A 19,092-nucleotide genomic window follows, 5' to 3' on the forward strand; every position below is an offset into this window, starting at 1 on the left:
ATTATTTAGTTAATAAAGTTCTTCTCCTGATTTCCTTTTAGGGGCACCTGTTTCATCAAGGCTGTTTCAATCAGTCTTTGGGTGAGCCCTCGTATACAGGGTATGATACAACAGCCAATGGCCACCAATACCCTGACTACTACTATCAGGGAAGTAAGGATGGAAACCACCACCCCCTTCTACCTTCCAAACCAGGATTCAAGCCATCCTGTGAGAGATGTGTCTACTCCTGAATTCTCAGCCAGTTCCTCTGCTAAGGTAGTCAATCCCCTTAAGGCCCGAGTAATTGAACCATCAGGTGCAGTGTTATTAGGAATAAAGGTACAACAGCTTCCTCCTAACATCACACACACACGCACACCCTTTTTCTGCTAAAATCATATCAAGGGCCATTCTGTTTTCCCATGCCATCCTACTTGTCACATCAAGCTGTTCTGATATTCCTTTAACCGCATCTCTTGGATAATTTATAAATCGCTGTTGATTATAGAAAATGTAATTTATCCAATCTACATTTTTATTAATTGTTACCCACCAAAAGAGTGCTGACTCAAAGCCTGCTGCAATCTGGTTACGAGCCTTGAATTCATCAGGCACTCCCCTAGGGACTCCTACTGAATCGAGATAAATCCTGTCATCAAAATAAGTGTCTAACAGTAATCTCTTACCCCTTCCCTTTTTCCCTACTATCTTTTCCTTCTCAAATGCCAGGGTAAATGGAATTGCCAATTGTACAATTGCACATATCCCTCTCCAATCCGAGGGAGGGTGGGTCTCAGTATTTTGCCTCCACAGTACCACCACAGATCCACTCGGGGAACCTTTAGTGCTGAGTAGTTCCCTCCCTTCTCCGTTTCGGAAATATTCTTAATCTCTGTACATAATTTCAGCTCCCCTAAATCTCTCGACCGACTTGTACCTCGTCTGCACACACACGACGTGTGATTTCCGACTGCGGCGGAAAATGTGGGGGGGACTTTTGCATCTTTCTTCTCCAAGGGAGGCAACATCAGAGATAGGGAGGTACAATTCCTATCATTCCATGCAGTCTCATCCTGATACAGGGCTATCATACATTTCATGCCCTTCCTGTCTCACTTCCACCCGAGCGGAAAGGGAACCACCTGGGCCACTGGCCTACCCGAGGCACATGCATAGCAATTGCTCTTGTTCAGACTTTTTACAGTATACTTTATCCATTCAACCCAGGCATTTGCATCCCCGTACCCAGTTTCTATTTCGATTGTCTGTTTCAAGTCCTTTACCTCTATAATCTTTACTACTTTAGGATCATCGGGAGGGGTGAAAGGTTGTATCTCATTATCCAGTAATTCCACCCATTTTCCCTGTCCTACGCTAATTCAAAAACAACAGCCCAAGAAATCCTTCCCATTTGCTTTCATTTCTATCCCAAATGTTTCATTTAATTGTATCTCATAGGTGCCCCCCTTCCCAGAATTGCTTCATGCCATGTGTCAGGTATATTGGGTTACACTTATTGTCAGGTATATTGGGTTACACTTTTTATCGTGACAATCGAGAGCTGGTCAGAAGGGGGCTCAGTGTACTGTGACGAGACCATTATACCAAGTACCATCCCCAAGGCCATCCCCATAGGACTTAAGATGTATCTCTGAGCTGCGGTACTGTCTCTGATTATCTACATCCCCACAATTCACTAAGCTGCATGCATCAGGGTCTATTTCTTGTGGATTATCAGACTCAGGAACCATTAATAATACATATGAAAATGATATTTGACAAAATCCCAATACTAAGAGGGCTAGCATCATAACTCTAAGCATTCCCAGTACTTTAAACATCATGCTGAAGCACAAAAAGACTTAATATACAATCTTACAGAAATAATCCCACGCTCGCGTCGCCACTGTATAATCAGTTACTCAAAGTCTCTTTAGTCTGAGTTTCAGTGGGTCTTGCGTTGATTCGGCTGTCCAGACTTCTTCCTCAACTGGAGGGTCCACTGGCCCTTTGATCCGAGTGTAATGAGTCCAGCCTTTCTCCGCCATCTTTATTGCCATTTCGGTAGTCAAAAGAGCCTGGTACGGCCCTTCCCAGTCCAGCTGCAATTTAATCTGTCCATGATTTTACTAAGACCCAATCTCCCGGCTGGATGGGATGAACGGTGAATTCAAGGGGTGGAGTCTGTGCCAATAAACCCTGTTTCCTGAGGAAAGACAAAGAGGAGGACAAGCCCAGTATATACTTCTTTAAAAACAAATCTTTATTTTCGGGAATTGGCAATTCTCCATTCGTTCCCAGATAAGGTAATCCAAATAAGATTTCATAGGGGGATGGTCCCAAATCTTTCCTCCGCCAAGGGACAAGCCCAAAAGGCATCCTTTAAATCTATCACACGAAACCATTTGTGGTCATGGGGGATCTTACTTAATCTCTAATCAGTCCCTCAATTACTGGCTGCAGTCCTCGTGTACCTTCTATGGAAATGGGATATTATCACTCACAGACAATGTCCCCTTTCCTTTTTAAATTTATTAGAAGGGGAGGGATCTGTAGTTTTCCATGATTCCCTTCCCTAGCCCATACAATAGGGTCTATCTCTCTCTCCACATCCTCTGTCAACATTGCTATTTGTACACCTAATTCTTTTTCCTGAATCCCAATCTCCAGTCCTAAGAGGATAATCAAGTCTCTCCCTAGTAAGTTACTTCCTATATCAGGGATATACAACAATTCCCCTGTGACCCTATCCTTAGGACCTTCTATCATCATAGGTTCAAATACTGGAACAGTAAATCCTTCCCCTTTTACCCCCGAAACAGTAATTGACCGTGCCGACATTTCTACTTTCTTTGGTTTAAAATTCAGCGATGACCGTGCTGCCCCCTTGTCCTCTCCCTCTCCCCTTTCCTCTCTGCCCTACATGCTGCCACCCGCTGCTCCGGTTGCTCAATATTGGTTCCATTCTTTTCTTAACTACCTCATCAACCGTAGCTACCATCATTTTCACCTTCTGTTTTTGTCTCTCATCCTCTCTCTGTACCACTTTCTGTGCCTCTCTTAACAATTCATCTAATGGTTTTTCACTACACCCTTCTATCTTCTGTATCTTTGTCACAAAATGGACTTTCAAAAGACCCTGGTGCCACTGGGTCCTCAGGGTTCATTCCAGAATATTTCCACATTGAGTTTCTTAATCTTTGCAAGAAAGCTGAAGGAGTCTCATTTTTCTCCTGTCTAACTTCAAAGGCTTTAGTCAGATACTGCGACTTCGGAACTGCCTCTCTTATTCCTTTTAGAATCAGGTCTTTCAATTCCCTCATTTCTTCTCTATGCTCCGGGTTTTGTTTTTTTTTACTGGGGATCTCTGAGGGGAAACTTCGTCTCTCCCTGTCCAGCATCCCCATCTCCAATCGGGTGTTCCCTGTCCCATATTTTAATGGCTGCTCCTCGTATAAGTCCCCTTTCCTCCCCAGTAAATAGTATATTCATAATAGACATTAACTCAGCCCACGTATACAGACTGGGCCCCAAAAATTGATCAATTGGTTCAGACAACCCCACCAGATCCTCAACCAGGACCTTCATCTCCTTTTTAAATGTTCTGACCTCCCCACTGGTGAGGGGGACACTCACAAACCCAATCTCTTTGTCCCCTATTGGTACCTCCCGAAGGGGATAAGTCGTTACGTTCTTCGCTGTTTTTTCTTTCTTAAAGAAATACTGCAATATTTCTAGCTCCCCATAACTTCAAACACCAATTCATCAATTCATGCTAACTTTAAAGCCTGTCCCTAACTTGTAAATATATTTATATATTTACGTTCATTTATTCAGTATTTAATATTTAAAATGTAAAATGCATACAGTTCCCAATTTTGAAATCCACTGTAATCACCCAGTTTTAGTCCATTAATTTAAATCCAAAATTAGTTTTCTTATGTAGTCCTGACCAATCATTGCTCAATTACAATACTATAGGTCGTGAAATAATCAGAGCTGCCTTAAAAGAATTTGTCTATTCAAGTTAAAAAAAAACTTCTAATGCATGAACAATGGCCGAATCCAAGGTCACAGATATTAAGCATAGGAGTTTCGTTTTTACTACAATCTAATGTTGAACTGAAACTTCAACTGTCCTCCATAAATCGCTTTTATGTAAAGATAAAAGAGATCAGTTAGAAACTGATAATAAAGCAGTCATGACCTGTAAAAAGAACAGGAGTTATCATTCTTTTTTTCATAATCTCTATAGAATCCTTAACCTTAAAAGAAATCATGTTAAGGTTCCATAATTAAAATCAGATTCAAAACAGTCCTGGAACTTAAACTCCAGGGAATAAAACGCAAACATTCAATCACCAACAAACAAATGTGCATTCAAACCAAATCACAAAGGGTTAAACTTTCTACCAGCTGTACAGCTCTTTTCATTCTGTCTCTCTCACTCATTGACAAATAAATTCAGATATTTACAAACCCAGTCTTCGTCCGACCTGTACTTTGGCCAGAAGATGGCGGGACGAAGAATGGATTCCTTAGTCCATACAGAGCAACAATATTTAATCATCTTTTTCCCTTGTACAAGTATTATTTTGCCAATTCCACAACATCCTGCCCAAAGGGCTTTCTGGAGGTATGTTGTAAGGGACCCCGCCTCCATTTCCATTGCCTTTTTCTTCTTTTGTTTTCCCGGAGGCTTTTTCCTTACCCACGGCACAACCCATATTGAGTTCATTCGTTAGTCCCTTATTAACTACTAAAACTCAATCCCGGCCACCAAGGCAATACTTAAAAGTCAATTTTCTTACCTTGGTCTGTGCACAGGGTTGCCTGGCCCGTTTTTGCCATATTTTCTATTGAGCTCCTCTCACTGTCTGATTCAGATGTCTCTCTAGTGGGATTCGTACCAGTCGCCCAAGGGAGCGGACCAAACCGGGACACGAGACCGCTCCGCAATGGGAAACGGGACGCATCTTCCCAGTGTCCAGGGCCAGCCACTCCCCCTGGCGATGGAAGAACATCCCGGACAGCCCCCAATTATGACAAACAAAGCTCACTCACTTCAATAATTTCAGTCCGAGACAAGATCTGAATCAGTAGTGTCATTTATTTCACACTTGCAAGTGGGTGTGATGTCCCGTGCCTATAAGGCAGAGGACATACACACCAAATTCAATTCATACACAATATTTATATAATTTGGTTTCTTTTGTTTTACATTGCTCCTCCCCTGTTTACATCCTCCACTTCCCTAAGACTGGCCCCATTACTCCTGTTTATCTCTTGCCTTATCCGGCCTTGTCTGTGACAAAATGCTTATTTCTGACCTCACAAAGCCGTTTGACCTCATCCCATCCTTGGCTTACCATTATCTACTCCCTCCATCTGTGCTGCCCCTCACAGTATCTTATCACTAAGCCCTTTTAATTGGGGTTTGTTCCTGTGTTTCTGTAGAAGTGGGAAACAGATGTTTATACCTACTGTTTATACAGGCATATCTAATTTAACTGCCTCTCTTCACAGCATTTTATCTATTCGCACGTAATATCTACCATTGTCTTGCAGTCCTGTTTCTTTCTTGCATACATTTTTAGCTAATACAAAAACAATTATATATTTCCTCCACATCGTTTCCATTCTTGTTGACTCAGCTCTTGGCTAAAACAATTACACACTCGTGTGAGTTCATTTACTTTGTAAAATGGAATTGCAGAAGTAACATTAATTTACCTATATCCCACAGGATTAAACAAAAAACTTGGACGAAAAACTGAATGCAAGAGCTTTGGGGCAGGGAGCTGGACAAATGTTGTTTTGCATTGACGATTATCAGGCTGTGGAGTGCACTATTAGTGACTGAAAGAGACTTTACTGTTTAAAAATATATCAGATGGCTGGTTCAAAGGAAATGAGAATAAAGAAATCTAAAAATAGGATGAGTATATTGTTAATACTACTATTCCTACAGCACACAAACCTCAAAACAGACTGGACAGGCCTGCTTCCATTTCAAGGAATCTTCCATTTCTTTCAGGAGGAAAAACATTTTCAAATGCACCTTAGCAGCAAGTGTGTTCAAAGTTCGGGTGAAGATTTGTAGCTCGGGTGCTCGTTGTTGTGGTTCTGTTCGCCGAGCTGGAAATTTTTGTTGCAAACGTTTCGTCCCCTGTCTAGGTGACATCCTCAGTGCTTGGGAGCCTCCTGTGAAGCGCTTCTGTGGTGTTTCCTCCAGCATTTATAGTGGCCTGTCCCTGCCGCTTCCAGTTGTCAGTTTCAGCTGTCCGCTGTAGTGGCCGGTATATTGGGTCCAGGTCGATGTGTTTGTTGATGGAGGTTGTGGATGAGTGCCATGCTTCTCGGAATTCCCTGGCTGTTCTTTGTTTGGCTTGCCCTATAATGGTAGTGTTGTCCCAGTCGAATTCATGTTGCTTGTCGTCTGCGTGTGTGGCTACTAAGGATAGCTGGTCGTGGGGTTTCGTGGCTAGTTGATGTTCATGGATGCGGATCGTTAGCTGTCTTCCTGTTTGTCCTATATAGGACAAATTTATGGATTTCTCCCCTGCCCTTCTCACTTGCCCTAAAAATGGGGTTGGGGGGCTTCTGTGGGAAGAACGGCTGATTGAATCTTAATAAACTGGTCACAGGACTTCCACTCTTCAGGGACAGGAAGCCTCCCCTTGGAGGCTGGGAGATGTCCAGTAAAACAGCACTGCCACAAGCAGTGGCCATTTCTAGTGAACTGTGCTGAATCTGGCTGAGCAGATGAGTAAGGGATCTTTTCACATATTAGGCTAGTCAGCAGCCAGACTGCCCAATGCCAGCCATGCCACTATTAAAACTGCATCAGAGTAAGTGCTGGGCACTGTACTTTATATGCTCGTGCCTTTAAACTCGCGAGCAGGAGAATCTATAATCCACCCCTTTGATCCTCAGAAGCTGTTAACCCATTTAAGAAAAATGTCAACATTCTGTTTATGTGGCAGTATCAACAAAAGAAAGAAAGAAATTCCTGATAGATTGGCTCTGACACTGTTCCAATAGCATCTTCTGATAAATCTGGCTTTGACAGACTTTGGTCCCACCATCTAATCTATGCCTGAATGTTTCTGACAGCTTCCAGTCCCACCTTTCAACAGATCTAATTGTTTAATACTGATGAGTCCAAATCCAGTGTAAAAAGTTGGATTTTCTAGTGAATTGCCAAACTGACACATCAGTTGAAACACTGAGAGTTTAAAATGCTGACAATTGGTGTAAGTACTGACTGAGTACTCAAGGGAATTAGTTTGAGAAATGCATTAACTTTGCAACAAGAAGGAAGACTGCTATGCCTTGCAAAATCCTGCAAAAGTGTAATATTCACAAGGTTGCTTTCTGTCACCTTGCCCACCTCAAGGCAGGCAAGGAAGCACTCTTGTGGGCTTTAAAAAGATTGAGATTGTTTCAGCATTTAAGAAAAATAACCTCTGGTATACTACAGTGTAGAAGGCAAAAACAATGTTCTAGGATTACTACTATATTATGTGCATTTGAGGGCGAGCATATAAACAAAAGGGCAAAATTGGTTTAAGACATTTTCTCAGCAGAGTGCTGTGCACAGGATGCACACTCAATCTAATAAGGCCTCAAATTGGTCCATCTGACTAATTTAAATACATCATGTGAGCTGTCAGCATCGCTTGTGCTGTTCATTGTCAAGTCACCAAATTGGAGGAGAGATCAATATCATGCTGCTGGCACTACTTAAAAGCAGGCTGTAATATTTAAAGAGAATGGGCACATGTAGTGCTGATAATTGTATCTAGCTGAAAACTGCTGATAATAATGGGCAAAGGAAAAACTACAGCCCAGCCTACACCCAGCTAAAGAAGTGTTTTAAGACTGCAATGGTTTGCTATTGGATGTGATTACATTGGTTCTCCATACCTGTTCCAAGATTGGTGAGGGCATATCCATTATCCCACCCACTTGATAGTCTGAGTGAGAGCATTGAGGACTGACATTTTGAAAGCATCATGACAACTACCAGGAAATGTGCACCACTGTGGTTACGTATTTGTATTGCTTTTATTCAAGAAAAACAGCTTCCAGTTGCTCATATATTACTGTTTCCTAATGGGAAGCACTACAACTGAGTATTTGATGGAATCCTGAAATATGGCAAATCATGGATGGTTACAGCACACAAGGAGGCCATATAGCCCATCATGTCTGTGCCAGTCAACAAAGTTCTGACACACTATTCCCATTTTCTAGCTCTGGAAGCTGAGGCAACACAGGTAAATGCATCTCAAAGGTTACAAGAGTTTCTGATTTAACCACTCTTAAAGGCAGCGAGTCCAGTCTCCCATTTTAAATCCCAGTGTGTTTTTTTCCTGCTTGTCAGCCTGTATGGGAAAGCTAGTGAACAGTGCAGGAAGAACATTCTGAAATGCCATTTTCACAGTAATTGACAGGTGATACTGACTTTACAAAAAGCAGCTTGCAAATGTTGGAGGTATAAAGGCTTACAGCCACAGTCAATTCCACTGCCACTGGCAGTGCAATGCTTACCTAGCATTGGGCTCTACTCCTTGCTCTAATAGGTGGCATTGGGAAGTAATTTGTCCATGTTGAATATAGTTGCCTTACACACACTTCCTCAATGAAATTCCAATTCACATTCCATTTCTGAAGACCCACTGCCTTATAATCCCTTTGAAACCTTCCTTCCATCAACTTCTGCAGATTAATGTTCACCTTGGCTGGTGCTTTTTCTCCTCATTTGGGTGCCTCAAAGGTAAACCAGCATCATTCCAATTTCAACAATTAAAAAACAGGAAACTCCTGTAAAACAGTTCAGCATCTCCACAAACCTTTCTTCCTATTTCAGCCAAACTATGGCCAAAGCAGCCAAGAGCATTGCCTCAAACACCATAGCAATCAAAAATAACCAGGAATCTACATTGATAGAATTGAAGATCTTTTAACTAGCATGATTTTTCTTGCCAGGATTTACAAGGCAGCTTTAGTAACATTTCAGGCACTTACAGCCATCAATTTATCAAAGGAGTACTCTTCGGGCATTTTAATATTTTAACAATGGCTACACTTGTTTAAGACAATCACTATAGTTACTTAGATTACTGCCAGTGCCACGTGCCAGTGAGGCGAGGAACAGGGAGTGAGTGCAGCTAAACACATGACTGCAGGGCTAGTGCAGGAGGGAAGGCTTCAGATATGTAGACCATTAGGGTACTATCTGGGAAAGGTGGTACCTGTACATGAAGGACGTTGCACTTAAACTGGAGGGGCACCAATATCCTGGGCGGGAGATTTGCTAGAGCACTTCGGGAGATTTAAATTAGTTTGGCAGGGAGATGGGAATCAGAGCTACAGATCAAAGGAGAGGATAGTTGCTGAATGCGTAGAAATAGAATGCAAAGAGTCTGTCAGGAAAGATACACAGTTGTTAGGGCAAAGGGATGGGTTAAAGTTTATCTGTTTCAATGTAAAGGGCATCAGAAATAAGAGTAATGACCTTAGAGCATGGATCAGTACTTGGAACTACAATGTTCTGGCCATAACGGAGACATGGAGGATACGGGGGCAGGAATGGTTGCTGGATGTTCCAGGGTTTAGATCTTTTAAAAAGAACAGGGAGGGGGGTAAAAGAGGAGGGGAGTAGCATTGTTAATTAGAGAGTGCATCCCAGCTGCAGAAAACAAGGTTGTTGAGGAGGGTTTGTCTATTGAGTCAGTAATGGTGGAAGTCAGTAACAGGAAAGGCGCAGTCACTTTATTGGGTATCATCTATAGATTCCCCCAATAGCAGCAGAGAGATAGAAGAACAGATTGGACAGCATGTCTTGGAAAGGTACAGATGCAACAGAGTTTTTTTAGATTAGATTAGATTACTTACAGTGTGGAAACAGGCCCTTCGACCCAACAAGTCCACACCGACCCGCCGAAGAGTAACCCACCCATTCCCCTACATTTACCCCTTTACCTAACACTATGGGCAATTTGTGCCACCTGAATGGCACATCTTTGGACTGTGGGAGGAAACCGGAGCACTCGGAGGAAACCCACGCAGACACGGGGAGAACGTGCAAACTCCACACAGTCAGTCGCCTGAGGCGGGAATTGAACCCGGGTCTCTGGTGCTGTGAGGCAGCACTGCTAACCACTGTGCCACCATGCCGCCCACGGTGTTGTTGCTATATTGTTGCTATGGGTGCCTTCAACTTCCCCAATATAGATTGGAACCCCTTTTGTGCAGATGGTCTGGATGGAGCCGATTTTTGTCAGGTGTGTCAGGAAGGATTCCTGACTCAATATGTAGATAGACCACTGGGGGGAGGCCATATTGGATTTGGCACTAGGCAACGGGCCAGGCCAGATGTCCGATCTTTCAGTGGGAGAGCATTTCGATGGCAGCGACCATAACTGTCTCACCAAGTGGTATAGGAACAGACAGTATGGGAAGGGATTTAATTGGGGGGGGGAGTGGAATTATACTGCTATTAGACAGGAGCTGTGGACTATAAATTTAGAACAATTGTTCTGTGGAAAATGCACAACAGAAATGTAGAGGCTGTTTAAGGAGCACTTGTTGCGAGTATTGGACAACTTTGTCCCACTGAGACAGGCAAGGAATGGTAAGGTGAAGGAGTCTTAGGTGACAAGAGCAGAGGAGCTTTACCAGGATGCTGCCTGGATTGGAGGTCTTGTCTTATGAAGAGAGGTTGAGTCAGCTAGAGCTTTTCACACTGGAGAGAAGAAGGAAGAGAGGTGACTTGATAGAGGTGTACACGGTAATGAGTGGCATAGATAGAGTAGGTAGCCAGAGACCTTTCCCCAGGTCAGAAATGGCTGTCATGAGAGGTCATAATTTTAAGGTGGTTGGAGGAAGATATAGTGGAGATGTCAGAGGTAGATCCTTTTCGCAGAGAGTGATGGGTGCATGGAATGCACTGCCAACGGTGGTACTAGAGGCAGAGACATTAGGGACATTTAGGCGACTGCTGGACAAGCACATGGACGGTAATAAATTGAGGGGTGTGTAGGTTAGGTTGACCTTAGATTAAGATAAGGGCTCGGCACAACATCATGGTCTGAAGGGCCTGTACTGTGCTGCACTGTTCTAAGTTCTATGTTCTAAATTGCTGGAAGTGCTCTACAGATCTGGCAGCATCTGTGAAGAGAAATCAGAGTTAACATTTCATATCTGGTGACCCTTCCTCAAAACTGGTGACAGCTAGGAAAATGTTGGTGTTTATGCAGAAAATAGGGTGGGGAGAGGGGGTAAGAAGTAAATAATAGATGGGAATAGTACCCAAAAAGAGAGAAGAACAGTTGGACAGACAAAGGGGTGGATAATAATGTGGCTAGGAGGGTAAATAGCTATTAATGGAGACTGTTATTGGCTAACGATGGGTTGTGTGTGATAGCAGCTATATGATAATTGCCTGTTTTGTGTGATTGGGAGCTAGGACGTAGGGGAGTTCAAGTCCTAAAGTTATTGAACTCAATATTGAGACCAGAAGGCTACAGGGTATTGTTCTTCCAACTTACACTGTTTTACTGGAACACTGCAGCAAACTTGAGACAGAGATGTTTGGCCATGGAACAGGGTGATGTGTTGAAGTGGCAGACAACTGGAACCTCAGGATCATTTTTGCTGGCAGAATGTGGATTTTCAGTCTACACTTTGTTTTCACAATGTAGAGGAATCCACATTGTGAGCAGTGGACTTGATTGTGTGTGTTACACACTGCTTCACCTTGAAGGTATGTTTGGGCCCTTGGATACTGAGGAGGGCGATTGCAGGGAAAGATGCTGTGAAGCTGTGGGGTGGGAAGGGGGGAGTTGGGAGGGGGGGAGAGGTGTATTGAGAGTGAAGGAAGAATGGACCAGGGTGTCCTGGAGGGAATAGTCCCTGTGGAAGGCGGATAAGGGAGCGAATGTGTCTGGTGGTGGCATCTCGCTGGAGGTGGTGGAAATGACAGCAAATGACTTTCTGGATGTGGATGCTGATGAGATGGTAGGTAAGGACAAAGGGAACCCTATGACTGTTGCGGGAAATGGGTCGAACCCAGTTGAGAGCCCTGTTAACAATGGTGCTAGGGAATCCTCAGTTACCGAAGAAGCTGGACATTTCGGAGGCTCCCTTGTCGAAGTTGGCATCATGAGAACAAATGCAACAGAGATGGAGGAGCTGGAAGAATGGAATAGAGTATTTACAGGAAGAAGGGTGCAAGGATGTATAGTCTAGCTAACTGTGGGAGACAGTGTGTTTATAGTGGATATTAATGGCCAGTCTATCCCCAGAAATGGAAACTGAGATGTCGAGGAACGGAAGGGAGGAATCTGAGATAGACGAGGTGACAGTGAGGGTGGGGTGGAAATTGGAAGTGAAATCGATAAAGCTTTTGAATTCTCGACAAGAGAGGGAAGCAGCAGTGATTATGTTATCAATAAATTGGAGAAAGAGTTGTGGGTGGGGGCTGGAACAAAGAATGTTCCATATACCCCCAAAGAGACAGGCATAACTAGGGCCCATGTGTGTACCCATGGCCTTCCCTCTGACCTGAAGAAAATGAGAGGAGTTAAAAGAGAAGTTGTTTCGAGTCAGGACGAGCTCAAGCAGAACTTTCTTCAGAACTGCTGGTAGCAAGGAAAAGATGATACATATGCTGAAGACAAGTGGTGGGAAGGTAAAGGGGTAAGCAATAGGTGGACAGAAGCCCTGAGGGAGAGAAAAACAGTTTCAAAGACAAGAGGATGGATAATGGTAAGCCAGGGAGAAAGAAGAGCTGATAGTGGGGACCACAAGTAGGTGGAAGTGTGTTAGCTGTTCTGAAAGCAGCCAATGTGATGACAAAGCCTGCAGTGGGTAAAGGTCATGAGAGAAGGTGTTCAGGCCGTAAAATTATTACACACTACTGAGTCCTGAAGGCTGCAGGGTCCCCAAGCAGAAAATGAATTGTTGTTCTTCCAGTTGGTGCTGTGCCTTGCTGGAACACTGCAGCAAGCCTGAGGCACAAATGTTGGCCAGAGAACACAACTGGAAGCTTGGGGTCACTCTCTGTAAACAGAAGAAATACATCCAGCCTTGTATCTGTTTTGAATTGCTTAAAGTGTGGAGAATCAATGCCTCCCTATTGCTTTCTCCATGTCAATGCCTCAATCAGCTAACTTGCAAATTAATCAGCATGATTTACTCTGATAGGATAAATGGTGATCATTTAAATTTTAACATGCTTCCATTTGTTGTGATGAGTGAGACAAAAAACTTCTCCAATCTGTCCCTCTTTTCAGCAGTATTCAAGTTCTGTACTACCAAACAATAGATTATAGTTTGACAGTAAAACAGAATTCAACCTGTTATAACGAGGCAAGCACTTCAGGAACTGATTGAAAAACAAATTAAAATATTAGATCAAGTGAGCAGATTCGGCACACTTCTCATGTTTAACCTTTTACTTTTCAGATGCTCATTTAAAGCTTCCAGCACTCTCCAAACCTCCAGATTCAAATGTTAAAATGTCTTTAAGTATATCAATTAATTATTTCAGGGAAAGCGGAGGATTCGGTCAACAATGAAGAAGATGGTATTCAAGAAGCAAAAGTGGGACTCATTTATTATTTTGTGTTATAGATTAAACTAAAGGAAATCTTTGAGACACCTGCAGAGATCATCCTGATTCTGGAATTGGTGACTGGTGGGGAGCTTTTTGATAGGTATGTACAGACATTAAACAGAAAATGATTGATTATGTAATGTGTGTTTGTGTCTGTATGTATGTGTCATTTCCTTGAAACTCTAGGGAAAATTGACTTCAGATATCAAAATAAATAAAAAGCAGTGGAAAATAAAATTCTTCTAAAACGTTTTATCTTGAAAAGATAATAATGGCACAGAGCTTGTTAGTTCGCTGGCCTTGAAACATTGACTCCACTTTCTCTCTCTCTCTCCTAATGCAGCTTCTCCAGCAATTCTTTTTTGCCTCCTAAATATATAAAGTCAAGAGTTAGCAGAAAATTATACTGCAGAAAGAGAGAACTCCATTAGAACATAGAACATAGAACATAGAACATAGAACAATACAGCACAGAACAGGCCCTTCGGCCCACGATGTTGTGCCGAACATTTGTCCTAGCTTAAGCACCCATCCATGTACCTATCCAATTGCCACTTAAAGTTCGCCAATGATTCTGACTCTGCCACTCCCACAGGCAGCACATTCCATGCCCCCACCACTCTCTGGGTAAAGAACCCACCCCTGACATCTCCCCTATACCTTCCACCCTTCACCTTAAATTTATGTCCCCTTGTAACACTTCTTTTGTTACTTCAAGAAGTGACAATGTCCAGAAGAAATTAAATTACCACAGGCAGATGACGTGCGTTTAAAAAAAAGTAAAGTTGCCATAGTTCAACCAGACATAGGCTCATCTTTCAATAGAGAGCGCGCGGTGGTTTAACCCAACTGTCATCATGCCTCAGGTGAGGGGAGACATTGAGAAGGAGAGTCATTCATGGTTACCTCCGCTGGTACTGGAGTTGAACTCACGATGCTGGCATCACTCTGCCTTACAAACTAGCTGTCCAGCTAACTGGTCTCTTGATGTTATTATATGGACATGATGTGCAATTGTTAAATTGATATGCCAAAGATGGTGTACACTGCTGGCAATATGGAGTATGTAGCATAAAAGTGCAAATAGCAAAGACATAAAATTACCATTCTATTGTCTTTCTGAGAAAAATAAGATGCAACACAAAGACTAAATAATCTTTCTCAACACTTCTCAAAGTTGTTATTGTCTCATAGCAAGTTTGTCATCAAATGAGTGAATTGTATAACAGGAAACAACACATTTGAGCACCCATTATTTGATTAATTAAGGAGAATTTGCAAATCAGTTGGAGGGAACTATAGGACCAAAAAGATCTGGTCATATTTGGAGACCTAAAGCCTGCATTTTCACAATGACAGAAAGGGCTTCCAACTTAATCAAAATAGCCCACAGCACTGACTCTGGAAGCCTCCATTGAGCTTTTTTCACTCGGGTTGAGGTGTAGAAAGGGGTGGGTTGTGGAATGCACATCTGTGGATCACATAAGCAACTGCACATGTAAAAGTGCAGCTTCCTTCAGTCAAATCCAATTTCGATTAATGGAGTATCCAAAACCCAATTGTAGGCTTTATACTTTTCAAGAGAACAATACCCTTTTCTGGAGAGGTAAGATACCTTTTCTGGATAGATCCAGTGACCTATTTGGGAAAGGTTGTTCTGTTTTGGGTTGTTAGAGTTAGACATGAATATATATAAAAAGTGGGTAAATCTATTGGAATGCTCAGGCTATTGAGGCATTTAAATTTCATGCCCTTTGAATTATGTCTTTTTTAAATAGGATGTGACATGGATGCAGCATGAAGAGTGTGTTGAGATTCTGGAGAGCCTTTTACTTTTGTTTATTGTTTTTTTTTCCTACTGCTACGACAAAGCTCCAGATCATCAAGGTGGGCATTTCAGAGATCCGACCTCTGCAGTCTGTAATACTCTTGAAACTCTTTCCAAGGGCAGTGAACTGGACTGCTCCTGCCCCACCCCACCCCATAGTCCAGAGCATTCTCTTCCCCAGTTGGATTTGCAGAGTTACGAACTTTCCAAGATTTCAAGCCAAAGTAACCAATTTGTATGCTGTCAGCAATCTCCCACCCAAAAGCAGTGAGCTGCTTTCCCCACCTTCCCCAGGATTGCCTAAAGCTAACAAGGTCCAAAGTGTCTCTGTAAACAGGAGGGTTAAGTGAGCTGATCCTTTTCTAAACCACACTCAGTTCAGGGGAAAAGGCAAATAAAACTGACTTCAGGAAGTTTGCTGGATTCTAGAGCTTGAGATTACATTATATGAATATCTATGTGTGCAACATATTCAATTGTCTTGAACAAAAAAGGCCGTTGGCTTTATTAAAATAACTTTATCATTCAAGCCTGTATCATAGTCCAATCTCAAGGTCTAAGTCTTTATAGTTAACTATATTCAGTGGTCTTCTTTAAATATCTGTATTGAAGCATGATATGCCATCATCATGGTTACTGTGCAATGCTCATAAAAATGTAAGGACTAAGCAAGGAAACTCCAAAATAAATTAAAACTTTACAAAAAAAGCACAATTTTAGCTCTGTTTATTTGTATACAAAGTTGATGTTAGTACTGAAAAATGGATTTTTACTCATGTCAGCCACCCTGTTATATCAAGCTCTCCTAGTTCAATTATATAACTATGTTTGAATGATAAATCTTTTGACTTTACTACAATAACATGCCCCAGCCCCATCCTTGCCTTTTGAAGAACACTCTTCCCCACTACATTCTTGCCATCTTCTCACAGAAATCAATCTGTGATTGTTCTGATCTGAAATTGCCAAATTAATGATTGCTTTGTGCTGGACAATTGTGCAAACTCAGTTGGAAAGCTTACAGACAGGAAACCAAGAGCTTCAGTTCAACAATGAAGGTCTGAACCTCAATTCCAGAAGTGGAAAGGTCTAAGCTTGTGCAACCTTTTTCAGTAAGAATATCTTATTGGCTGAGTTGCTAAAACAAATCAAATACTTTGCTAAGTTGGTAATATTTTGTAACGTTACCTCTTTAATATACAGGATTGTAGAGAAAGGATATTACAGTGAGAGGGATGCAGCTCATGCTGTTAAACAGATTCTGGAAGCTGTTGCGGTGAGTCATGCTGATCATCTTTCACTCCCATTTAAGTTATTCCTCTTACTTCTTCCCCCTCCCACTTATTAACTTTTCTGTGCATGAAATAATTTGATCAATAACATTTTGACCTGGAAAGTCTTTTGTTCTGAATCAGCATTCCACTCCAGTCGTTAGATTCGCATTTTCTCCAATTTTTGTTGGACTTCAGTTTATCTTAGCATTTCATAACACACACATAAGCTGCTGAGAATGCACTCAGGATTAAATTTTATTTTTATGTATCTGAATTAGCTTCTATTTACTCTTAAATAAATAAGGCTAAAAAGAGGAAAGCAATCCCAAAACTGAATTAAATCTCAATGATTCCTGAAGAAAGGCTTATGCCCGAAACGTCGATTAACCTGCTCCTTTGATGCTGCCTGACCTGCTGCGCTTTTCCAGCAACACATTTTTAAGCTCTGATCTCCAGCATCTGCAGTCCTCACTTTCTCCTAAATCACAATGAAGCCTTATGAAATGCTCAGCAGTAATGTAATGCAGAAGCATAAAGGAACAAGAAACTTCCTCCTATGCAGTACAATTCAGTTATTCCATGAAAGCAATCAGAAATGTTATAGAGTCATAGAAATTTCCAGCACGGAAACGGACCCTTCAGTCCAACTCGCCCATGCCGATATTCCAACCCAATCTAGAGCTACCTGCCGGCATCTGGCCCATATCCCTCCAAACCCTTCCTATTCATATACCCATCCAGATGCCTTTTAAATGTTGCAATTGTACCAGCCTCCACCACTTCCTTTGGCAGCTCATTCCATACACGTACTACCCTCTGCATAAAATGGGTTGCCCCTTAGATCTCTTATATCTTTTTCCTCTCAACCTAAAATGCCCTTTAATTCTGGACTCCCCCACCTCAGGGAAAAGACTTTGTCAATTTGTCCTATCCATGTCCCTCATGATTTTGTAAACCTCTATGAGGTCACCCCTCAGCCTCTGACACACCAGGGAAAACAGCCCCAGCCAATTCAACCTCTCCCTGTAGCTCAAATCCTCCAACCCTGGCAACATCCTTGTAAATCTTTTCTGAATCCTTTCAAGCTTCACAACATCCTTCCAATAGGAAGGAGACCAGAATTGCTCACAATATTCCAACAGTGGCCTAACCGATGTCCTATACAGCCACAACATGACCTCCCAACTCCTGTACTCAATACTCTGACCAATAAAGGAAAGCATACCAAACGCCTTCTTCACTATCCTGTCTACCTGCGACTCCCCTTTCAAGGAGCTACGAACCTGCACTCCAAGGTCTTTTTGTTCAGCAACACTCCCTAGTGTTTAAGTATATAAGTCCTGCTAAGATTTGCTTTCCCAAAATGCAACACCTCATATTTATTTAAATTAAATTCCATCTGCCACTTCTCAGCCCATTGGCCCATCTGATCAAGATCCTGTTGTTATCTGAGGTATCCCTCTTCGCTGTCCACTACACGTCCAATTTTGGTGTTATCTGCAAACTTACTAACTATACATTCTTAAACTCACATTCAGATCATTTATATAACTTACAAAAAGCAGTGGACACAGCACCGATCCTTGTGGCACTCCACTGGTCACAGGCCTCCAGTCTGAAAAACAACCCTCCACCACCACCCTCTGTCTTCTGCCTTTGAGCCAGTTTGAGCCAAATGGCAAATTCTCCCAGTATTCCATGAGATCTAACGTTGCTAACCAGTCTCCCACTGGGAACCTTGTCGAACACCTTACTGAAGTCCACATAGATCACATCCACCACTGCCCTCATCACTCCTCTTTGTCTCTACTTCAAAAAACTTAATCAAGTTTGTGAGACATGATTTCCCATGCACAAAGCCACGTTGACTATCCCTAATCAGTCCTTGCATTTCCAAATACATGTACATCCTGTCTCTCAGGATTCCCTCCAACAACTTGCCCACCAGCAACGTCAGGCTCACCAGTCTAATGTGCCCTGGCTTGTCCTTCCCACTTTTCTTAAATAGTGGCACCACATTAGCTAACCTCCAGTCTTCCAGCACCTCATCTGTGACTATCGATGATACAAATATTTTAGCAAGGGCCCAGCAATTACTTCCCCAGCTTCCCACAGTGTCCTCAGGTACACCTGATCACTTCCTAGGGATTTATCCACTTTTATGTTTCAAGAATCCAGCACTTTCTCCTCTGCAATATGGACATTTTTCAAAATGTCACCATCTATTTCCCTACATTCTCTATCTTCCATGTCCTTTTCCACAGTAAACACTGATGCAAAATACACCTTTAGTATCTCCCCCATCTCTTGCGGCTCCACACAAAAGCTGCTTTGCTGGTCTTTGAGGGGCCCTATTCTCTCCCTAGTTACCCTTTTGTCCT

At 42.4% G+C, this 19,092-nt stretch overlaps 1 protein-coding gene across 1 annotated transcript in view; it reads left to right on the forward strand.

Moving 5' to 3' along the window:
* Positions 1-19,092, forward strand: part of LOC122565403 (calcium/calmodulin-dependent protein kinase type IV-like) — a 151,295-nt gene that overhangs the window by 90,370 nt on the left and 41,833 nt on the right. Inside the window, exons 4-5 of the mRNA XM_043721352.2 lie at positions 13,627-13,709; positions 16,641-16,713. Of these exons, the coding sequence (XP_043577287.1) occupies positions 13,627-13,709; positions 16,641-16,713 (156 nt within the window). The remainder of the gene's footprint in view (positions 1-13,626; positions 13,710-16,640; positions 16,714-19,092) is intronic.

The sequence above is a fragment of the Chiloscyllium plagiosum genome, unplaced genomic scaffold (assembly GCF_037043375.1).
Source record: "Chiloscyllium plagiosum isolate Xiang-an unplaced genomic scaffold, Cpla_swu_hap1 HiC_scaffold_28, whole genome shotgun sequence".
In the NCBI taxonomy this organism is placed as follows: Eukaryota; Metazoa; Chordata; class Chondrichthyes; order Orectolobiformes; family Hemiscylliidae; genus Chiloscyllium; species Chiloscyllium plagiosum.